This window comes from Lingula anatina, chromosome 4 (assembly GCF_051362555.1).
Source record: "Lingula anatina isolate TDL-2025a chromosome 4, LinAna3.0, whole genome shotgun sequence".
Taxonomy (NCBI): Eukaryota; Metazoa; Brachiopoda; class Lingulata; order Lingulida; family Lingulidae; genus Lingula; species Lingula anatina.
The window spans coordinates 17,590,886-17,600,743 of NC_141770.1; the positions used below are offsets into that span (position 1 = coordinate 17,590,886).

The following is a 9,858-nucleotide window of genomic DNA, read 5'->3' on the forward strand; positions in this document are numbered from 1 at the left end:
AAACCTTTATCATTTACTAAAATCCTAGCGTCCTTGACCTCGTTTAAAGAACTAGGTCATAACATGGATTCATGTGTGGAATCAACCGGCGACACTTCCACTTCAAGAAATGTGATATCAGTTATGTGAACACAAATGATAAAACGTAATGGAATATGTTATTTAAATATTTTGATACTGATTTACTGAAAGCAGTACAATTTAAGCTATTGTCCAGGGGGTTCGCATTTAGCAGAAATGGACTACCAAACTCTTAGCACAAATGGACTACCAAACTCAGAAACTTTAGAAAAAAGAATGCATTGAAGTTATAATACTGCACTAAAATGGCAGAAGGGAGACAAAAGAGTGAAACCAAGACGGATGACGGGCGTGATAGTAACAGGGAGGAGGAGACGTCAAAGGACACAAGCCCCAAGACCAGGGGGTGGAAACGCGCTACTTATATGATTATGACGAGCCTAACCGTCAGCACCGGATATTAGTTTGTGACCTTGAGGGGCTATTAGGCTTGGTCTTTGCGGTACGCACGAACAGTAGTCGATCTACCACACCTGGGTCTTTTGTTTTTGACAACTGTTCACTCGTCAAGGAGGTGCTTGTTCAAGACTACAGACTGATATCTACTAGTACTACCAGTGGCTTCATTAGTAACGTTCCCACAATACATGGTTTTCTGTCTGTGCGTACATACCCTGAATTTGGTTAGCCTCACTGACGAGAACAATGGACGTTTCTTACCCCTCTCTAGGATTACCCCTGCCAAGACCCCAGTCAAAGAGAGAGGCCACATGTTGTATTCCTTCCTTACTGGACAGTACATGCCCATTCCTGAGAAAGATTGGGTTTGTAAATAAATTGTATATTTTCAGGCTTCCTGCATAATTTTAAAAAAGAAATGTCTGTCTGATTTTAATGAGATAAACTTTGTAGTTAGTTAATATATAGACTTACAGACTCTTTGCATTTGTCCTGTTTCCTTCTCGGAGATTGTAGGTTGCAGAAAAGATATTGCTGTTTTCACATGAACATTCTTTCTAAGCATTTACACTGTAGAACTGTTTTTGAACTTGACTTCTAGTCCAGTAATAAATAAAGTAATTATAATAAGGCATGTTAAATATCTTTTTAAAAGAATTGATAATATTTTAATTTTAAAGAGGAAAAATAGATAAATATACATAACATATTTACAGTCTGTATACCTTTTTGTAAATACTGGTATATCTATACATAGAATTATATTTGATACATAATCCTTTCAGCTTGGAAGATGCAGAAAAGTTACAGAGTTTGAGAAGTTGAACAGAGTGGGAGAGGGAACCTATGGAATTGTCTGTGAGCAAGTTTATTGTAAAATTGTTTTTATTTTGTCAAGATAAGGTACGTGATGATGAGTAACATAGTTTTGGTGTCACCAATCACATAAGCATGCCAGATTGATATTCATACATGTAGTATTTATATTTTAAATAATGTCAAAATATGGAATGTGTTCATGTTGAAACTGATTTTGAGATCAATCTTTTTCCTTTCAGACAGAGCACGTGATATGAAAACAAATGAAATTGTAGCCCTGAAAATGATGAGGATGGAAAGAGAAAAAGATGGTTTGTATGAACATAATTTTATAATATCTCAGATGCTAGGAACAGTAAGTCTGACCAATCATAAGAGTTTGTTGTCTGTAGACTATTCTGAATACTTGAATAATTTCTTAGATGGTGCACTAATTCTGACAAATCATTACAGTTTGTTGCCTGTATACTAAGTACTCTGAATCCAGCATGTGATATGGGATGATACTATCTTATTGTTACTTGAGGTACCTGTATTATATGTGAGATATGTGGTAGATGAAAAGAGGTCAAAACATTTTTAGTAGAGAAAGCAATCTGGGATGCAATAAAATTTTGTCACTTCATGTGTCAGCTTTTTGATGAGTTTCTACTGGCTAAAAGTCCTAACAATTAATTTTTTCATTGAGTTTTTGGGACTGATTTTTGCACTGATGGTCAGAAAAATGATACAACAGCTGTTGATTCAAAATTTGAGGGGTAAAGCCTTATTAAGTGATATTTTTGAAAGAATGCTTTTTGAGAAATGAAGATATTTATATCTGTACTACTGTGTCATCCGTCTAATATAGCATTTTCTTAATATGATGTTTTAAATATTTCAGGTATTCCAATTAGCGGGCTCAGAGAGATCAATATTCTACTAAATCTGCATCATGAAAATATTGTTACATCAACAGAAGTTGTGGTTGGGAAAAGCTTGGACAGGTGAATTATGAAATAATTATATAAATTATAATTCATGTAGAATTGACAATGGCTAAATTTTGTAAGGGCTTTGAAAATAATAAATATCAAAAAATGATTGTTTAATTATTTTCAAATAATGATGACTTTGAAGTATATTATTTTACATTTTTGAAAAAATCTTTCCAGGTATTTTAAATGTTAAACTCATCATTTCTTTCGACCCCTATATTGTTTTCTTTTTCAAAGTTCATGGCATGTTTTTCAGAGAGAATATTAACTAATCTTTAATGATTGTACTGGTGTTGATTTTATATTTTTTATGACTGTGAAATTTAGGTTTATACCTCTGTAGTAGTAGTAGAAATAATAATGATAATAATAATAATAATAATAAAGATCTTAAGATTGCATTTTACACCCATCTCAGCACTTTCTACAATATAGAGATTTAAACTCAAAATCTTAAAACACACCAAATATAATCGCCTATCTTTCTTGGCGTGTTCTCAGCATATTCCTGGTGATGAGTTACTGTGAGCAGGACCTGGCCAGTCTGCTGGATAATATGCCAAACCCTTTCACTGAGGCACAGGTATGTGGGCACACATTCAGCAGCATTTGGAGTTTTCTAGTTCTCTTAGGATGCATTCACAGTGAAACTATCATACTGAGTATTCGAGCCAACTCTGTGTGGCCTCCTAGCTGAATGCAATCAGATTAACAGATTAACATACCTCCTCCTAGCATTGAGTAGAACAAAAAAGTTGGTTATGATACAAGTATGTTGGAAACAAAAGGAGGTGTGTTAATCTGATTGCATTCAGCCAGAGCCCCCATGAAGTAAGTTCGAATTACCTAGTATAGTAGTTTCATTGTGAACACACCCTTATATTTTAACCTGGTTTTCTAATAAGAAAAAAATATTTATCCTCTGCATTCTCTAATTATTCAACTTTCTTCACTTGTATATCTAATGTTAAAAAAAGTTTAATTCTTCTTATCATCTCAAAGATAAATACATTGGCAAAGGTGCATCTGAGAAAGTTACATTATAATTTTAGTATAATGCATTATACATGTTTCATTGAAAATGTTTTACAAAAAGTGATGCTTTCCTAGGTGTCTTTAATATTTGTAGATCATTCATTTTATCTTTTAAATTTCTGTTCCAGGTAAAATGCATTATGATACAAGTGTTAAAAGGGCTGAAATTTTTACATGAACACTACATTGTTCACAGGTAAGGTTCATACACATAATCCTTGTAAGATATAGTAGGGAGATTTGATTTACTTATCTGTTTTATTGTAGCATGAGAGGGTTTAATGTATAGATTATATTATATTATTTGTAATTATATTTTCATTTATTTAGTATTACTTTGTAGTTTAAAGGACACCCACCAGCGGTTTTGAAGCCACTATAGTGATGTGATGAAGGAATTTAATTGTACATTTAATCAAGGATTGGAAAATGTCTTCTTTTTGGAATTACTGATCTGGAGTTTTATTGTGTGGCTCTTTTCACTGATGTTGGGAATATTGCTGGAATTGAATCCGTTATTTATGCATTTAGTTATTTGTTTGAATATTTGGCTTTTGAAAAGGGATTAAGCATCCCACAGCATCTCCATACTTTATATGTAATATATATTTTTTGTTTTTATTCAGAGACTTAAAAGTATCCAATCTTTTGATGACAGACAAGGGTTGCGTAAAAATAGGTGAGGTGGTTTTCACTTTGATTTTGTTATATGTAAACTGTTGGAAAATGTTAACTTTTATACTTCAGTGTAGAAAATTTAACTCCATTTGTCATCTGGATTAACAAAGAGATGTTACATGGTTACCATCAAATAAAATGAGATCAAAATGATTCAGGAATTCGGACACTACGAATTCAAAAATGTGCACGTTTTATGCCTTGATTTGGGAAATGTGAATTTATTTCCAGCTGACTTTGGTCTTGCAAGGAAATATGGAGTCCCATTAAAACCAATGACGCCCAGAGTTGTCACTCTTTGGTAAGCAGCATTAATTAAGGGAAAAATCTTTAAACTTGAGAAGAAAAATTATATAAAAAACATTGAAACATAAGTTAGAATGCAAAGTGTCATGCTGATAACTGATGTATAAAAGAAAAATGTAAATCTAGTTATTGCTAGTGTCGTTGCATTTTGTTTTTTTCTGAATAACGCAATTTTTTAGTGCTTTTGTATTTTACTTTTTAAGATTTTTACTATTAGTGAAAACTATAAACATGATATTTCAAACTGAAAGGTGAGAGTTAATGTGTCAACTGTTACAAGATATTCACAACGTGTGTGTGTGTGCGACATTTCAGGTATAGAGCACCTGAACTTTTACTTGGTGCCAAGTCACAAACTACTGCTATCGATATGTGGTGAGTAGTAGAGTTTTATAATGATTTTTAAGATTCCTGAACAGAATACGTATTTAATGAAAAAATTCAGTATTCAGTGATCAGGAAGGAGAAGTTCTGTAATGTGATTATAATGAAACGGAAATTTTGTCATATACCGTTAATATAACATACCAAATTCCTTTATTTTAAACATTAATACAAACATATTTGTAACTTCTAAAATTTTCAACTTATTTTATTCCTTTTAAAAAGGATTGAGAGAAAGTGGCTTTTTGGTTTTTATATGGTTTTATTTATTGTGATAAGGGGATGTTAAAGTTTTTAAGGAAACAAGATTTACACTTGGTGAGCTGCTGGCCCATAAACCACTATGTCTTTTTTCTTAAAAAAATAAAATGATTTTGAAAAATTGGTTTTCTAGTTTTAATTTAATATATATAATTTATTTGATTGGATTGTTTTTTTATTCCAGGGCAGCAGGGTGTATACTTGGGGAGCTGTTGGCCCATAAACCACTGCTACCAGGCAGGACAGAAATACACCAGATAGAACTCATTGTGGAAATGTTTGGGACTCCCACAGAAAATATATGGCCTGTAAATTTACTTTAATATTTATATATGTTTTTTTCTTTGTTGACCTGGCAGGCCCTAAAATCATTTAAAGTTTTCTAGACTTAGAGGAGTTCTTAAGAAATATTTTTATCAATATATATATTGTACAGATGAACATTTTAATGTTTTAAAATATATTAAATAGGATGTATATTAGTTGTTCTGAAGTCATTTATTGTGCTGCTAGAAAAAGTAAAATTACTGATTTGATTTGATAGGAAATATTTGGTTAGTGCATAAAGCAAGTGTCAGCCTTGAATATTGTTTAAAATGAAGCATGCCAAGTATTTGTTCATGTGGCTTTAACCATGCTTTCTGTTCACAGGGTTTCAGCAAGTTGCCAGCTTTGGAGCATTTCTCGTTGAAAAAACAGCCGTAAGTAGCGCTGAGAAAAGGCTTTGGAAAACTGATATTGACTGTCTAAGTAATGGTCATTAGAAGACACAGTGGCCTTTACAACAAAAGATATTCAATCCTTTTTTTTTTTTTTTGTAGCTAAGAATGTTGAGAATCTCTTTTGAATAAGTTGCATTTCACAAGTAACCTTCACACAATAATAAGTAGTGCTCTTTTTGTTATAAGATAGATGCAATTTTTAATTTGATTGGACCACTACCAGACATGCTGAAAACTTTTCAGAATGCAGGACATTTGGACCGGCAGTAATGAAAAATTTGCCGGACTGAATGAATTTTTGTTGGCCCAAAAATCACCCTATTCATTTGAGACGGATGCTACCAGTACGATTAGGTAGCTCACTTTGTTTGTGAATGCGATAGATTTGAAATGAAGAGGAAAAATGCTTTGGGTTTTATATTATTTCATTAGTGAAGTATGTCGAATGATGACTGCAAATTCAAAATTTTGGTTCTTAAAACTCTTGTCGGTCCTTTGGACCGAACAAGTCCAATTTTTTACTGGTCCATACAAATTTCCCCAGTCATGACAGTTCGGACCGAAAGTTTCAGCATGTCTGCCACTACTGATTTATATTGAGCCAAAGATTGGATTTTATTTTTTAAGTTCAGACCAATTTTTGGGCTAAAATTCAATTTGAACTGGACCCTGTATACTTAAACCACATGTGTGCAACCATAAGAACTCTGAATCGCATGTGTTGTTGAGCGATATTTTATTTTCCAGGTATAACAATTTAAGGCACACATTTACGTGGTTGTCAGAGGGAGGAATTAGGTTGCTGAACTTTCTTTTTATGTTTGATCCAAAGAAAAGGTAAAAAAAAAAAACTCCTCCTCTACTTTAAATTGCCAACAGAAGAGCTTTATATCTTTGAAACAAATGACATTAAAAAATTTAATGGTGTTTTAGCACTTATTCATAGGTAGTTTGAATTCATATTCATTTTATTTGTATGACATAAGGTGGATGTCGAGCACATAATCCAGCTATAAAATGTATTATTGACTCTGATCCACTTTGGACCTTTGTACTCTAGAGAGAGCTTTTTCCAAGAAGAAACAATTCAGAATTCTGGGATGATACTGACTTTAAGTGGTCTATACAGAGCTTCAGCATGCGAAACACAGATTAAAGAAATACAGATTTATTTGTCTTTTAATTTTCCTCACCTGTTTTGTATTATAATTTGCAGGGCGACTGCAGCAGACTGTCTGGACAGTTCATATTTTAAAGAGCAGCCTTATCGTAAGTGTTCAGCATCCTGGGGGACAGTTTCTAAAGAAAAAAAGCTGTAGCTTGAAAATTGGTCTAAACTTTAAGACCTAAAAGTTAGTCTATTTCAGTTCAAGATGAATCGATACCGATAAATCCATTGTAACCCACTGAAATAAAAAGGGTGTTGCTCTGACGCATTAACAGGAATAATATTTTATTTCTTTTGGATCTTATTGAGTTATCTTGGATCAAAATGGTCAAAAAATCTAGACCAGTTACCAAGCTAAATCCTCTGAAATTAATTTTTATGTACTTATTTTCAAGTTGACCTATCAAAATAGTCTAAAAATCTAAACCAGTTTTCCAGTTAAAGCCTCTGAAATTATTTTCAAGTAATTATTTTCAAGTTTACATATCAAAATAGTGTAAAAATCTAGACCAATTTCTAAACTAAGACCACTGATTCAGAAATTAATTGTCAAGAACTGATTGCCAAGTACTGAACAAGATAAAGAGTTTGGACATTGCCTACCCCCTCTCCCTCCAGCCCCACCACTTCCACCCCCAAACCTCACCAGCTGCCGTATGATAACTCTAGATCTGAAAAAGAGTAAAATGTTATCACTGAGCAGTGGAAGTCTTAGAAATAGAGTGCTTTTTGTTAAAATTAATTCTTGACTGAAATCATTCTGTTATTTCAACTATTAGAAAGCCAACCGTCACTAACCACATCTTTTCAACAGTGGATGAAGCTTATGAATGTTATGATAAGTTGTCATAAACTTAGTATTTATTTATTTATTTATTTATTTATTTTACAGCCTGCCAGGCAGAGATGATGCCTTCATTTCCACAGCATAGGAACAAGAGAAAGTCCACTGGTGAACCAGAACAAGAGAGGTGGATACCCATCACACCTAGAGCAATGTTACTCATTTTGCACCATGAAGCTGAACTTGTTGCCACACACAGTATACTGTCACAGATTACTTGTCACACCTAATACAATCTCTCTTGCCACTCTTCACCACAAGGCTACTTTTGCTGTCACACTTTAACACCACTATCACACTAAATGTAGTGGCCAAGATTATTGTCACACCAAACACAATTAACACAATTTAACACATTTTACACCATTACATCCAACACTTACACAAAGCATCCTGAACTTAATTTTTCAACTTGCTCACAATAAAAGCACATACTGTCAAGTGAATGAAAAAGTTGTACTGAGCATACTGCAGATTATTGCAAAGATTAATATTGTCACTTGTGTCCACTGCAACAATAATATTTGTTTTTTAATAGAGTGAATGTTTTTCAGGTCAAGGAATAAATCTTCAGGATCAGCTTTAGATTTTGGAGGAACATACAATGCTCAGGTTTGTTTGAAGTTGTGCCTTAAATATAAGATTATAATGTTATTATTCGTTTGTTACTAAAAGTTGAATGTTACAATAATAGGGAATAGAATGATGTTAAGAACTAAGAATGCTTTTATATATTTTCAAAAAAAGCTCAAAAAAATATTAATGGGCAGACTTTTTCCTATAATCTGTACAAAACCTAATAGTAGATAATTAAAATGACACACTAACAAATGGCAGCTCCTTTTTTACTTAACATTTCTTTAGGAAATGTTACTAAATCAATCTACATGCAAAAACAATTTATTTTCATAAAAAATTCTCTCTTATGCTTTTGAATTAATAATGTAAGCCACAGCTTTGATTTGATTTTTTCACAGAAAAAGAAAAAATCTTTGTGACTGCTTGGGTAGCAGTTTTGGAAGCACCCGTTGAAGATTCATTACGACGAAAGACATTTCCACACATTGCAAGATTTGAGGACTTCTGATCATTGAAGCAGTGGGTTTGGATTACCCTTGAAATTATTTTCATGAAGGCAAATGCACTTGTAAATATTTTATACATAATGTTAAAATGAAATAAAAAAATATATATATAAAAAGCATCTATTCCTTGCTTGTAAGATTCATTAACATATAAGGGTTGTTAGAGTATACGCACTGGTTATTGGCAAAGAATGCTGTAAGAACTGAGACAAAGAAAATTGGACATTTTACGGTACTTAGTGCATGATCAAAAACTTCTGTTGTGGGTCTGCATGTTTTATTTTCTCCACTTTGGAAGGAATGGGGACTTATTCGGTTTTTTATTTTTTTCTTTTTAATAAAAGGGTGCCTCACCAGTTCATGCAAGTTTTTGGTCACCTTTTTTTCTAGATGTTAGGTAATAATATCTTCATACCTGCATCTTGAACCCAATAACTCTTGTGGACTTATATACCAATTCCTAGAAAATAGGAAATGAATTATTAGTTGAGGAGACATTACTACGTGGTGTTAATTGAACACACTTATTAACATGGGTTATTTGCTTCTTGAATCCAATATCTTATCAAAATATTATATCCAGCAATTCATTGCACAATTCTAGTGGCCCTTAAATAATTTCCAGACAACAGGAAATTAATTACTTGTGTGGGAAAATACAGTAAATTGAAACTCATTTTTATTTAGCTTAACACCCATTAATCGCATTTGCTTTGCTTGTCTCTTTGTTCTAGATAAGGAACTTTTCATTTACCGCTCACTAAATGACCTAAACCAACTCTTTAGGCCTACTTAATAACGTCTTATAACTAATTTCTTCTGGTCACAGCGATGAGTTTGGTAAGTATACTCCAACTTATCCGATTTTAATATAGGGAAAACGTAAGTAAATGTAGTTAAGTTTGTAAACTAGGAAATACATCGTCATTTGCGAGAAACATGCAGTAATTAAAAGCGAACCTGCCTTTATTTAAAACAGCAATTACTCACCTCGTTAGTTTACAGCTAACGTTACTTGCATTTAGCACCTGTTGAATGGAAAATGTTTCATTTATGAAGTTCACGGATAAACTCGAAATTATTAAAACCGTTCTTAAAA

At 32.7% G+C, this 9,858-nt stretch overlaps 1 protein-coding gene across 2 annotated transcripts; it reads left to right on the plus strand.

Moving 5' to 3' along the window:
- Positions 1-65: 65 nt before the first annotated feature.
- LOC106171669 (cyclin-dependent kinase 10) lies at positions 66-8,880 on the plus strand. Of its 2 annotated transcripts, XM_087011590.1 has the most exons (17): positions 66-414; positions 763-845; positions 1,266-1,338; positions 1,539-1,610; positions 2,183-2,285; positions 2,778-2,859; positions 3,440-3,507; positions 3,938-3,990; positions 4,221-4,290; positions 4,611-4,670; positions 5,125-5,248; positions 5,592-5,641; positions 6,410-6,499; positions 6,879-6,931; positions 7,723-7,801; positions 8,229-8,286; positions 8,652-8,880. In XM_087011590.1, exons 1-17 carry the CDS (start codon positions 327-329, stop codon positions 8,670-8,672), a joined length of 1,227 nt encoding a protein of 408 aa, XP_086867716.1. In that variant the 5' UTR covers positions 66-326; the 3' UTR covers positions 8,673-8,880. The 2 variants fall into 2 exon arrangements, with proteins under 2 accessions (XP_086867716.1, XP_013407560.2); XM_013552106.2 differs by having other exon boundaries at positions 87-845.
- Positions 8,881-9,858: the final 978 nt, after the last annotated feature.

What these genes read in the sequence shown, in the direction of transcription:
- LOC106171669 (XM_013552106.2), top strand. Translation starts at nt 669, where the DNA reads ATGGTTTTCTGTCTGTGCGTACATACCCTGAATTTGGTTAGCCTCACT. An exon ending in GTTGGGAAAAGCTTGGACAG is followed by an intron (nt 2,286 to 2,777) that starts GTGAATTATGAA and finishes GCGTGTTCTCAG; the next exon opens with CATATTCCTGGTGATGAGTT. An exon ending in ACTACTGCTATCGATATGTG is followed by an intron (nt 4,671 to 5,124) that starts GTGAGTAGTAGA and finishes TTTTTATTCCAG; the next exon opens with GGCAGCAGGGTGTATACTTG.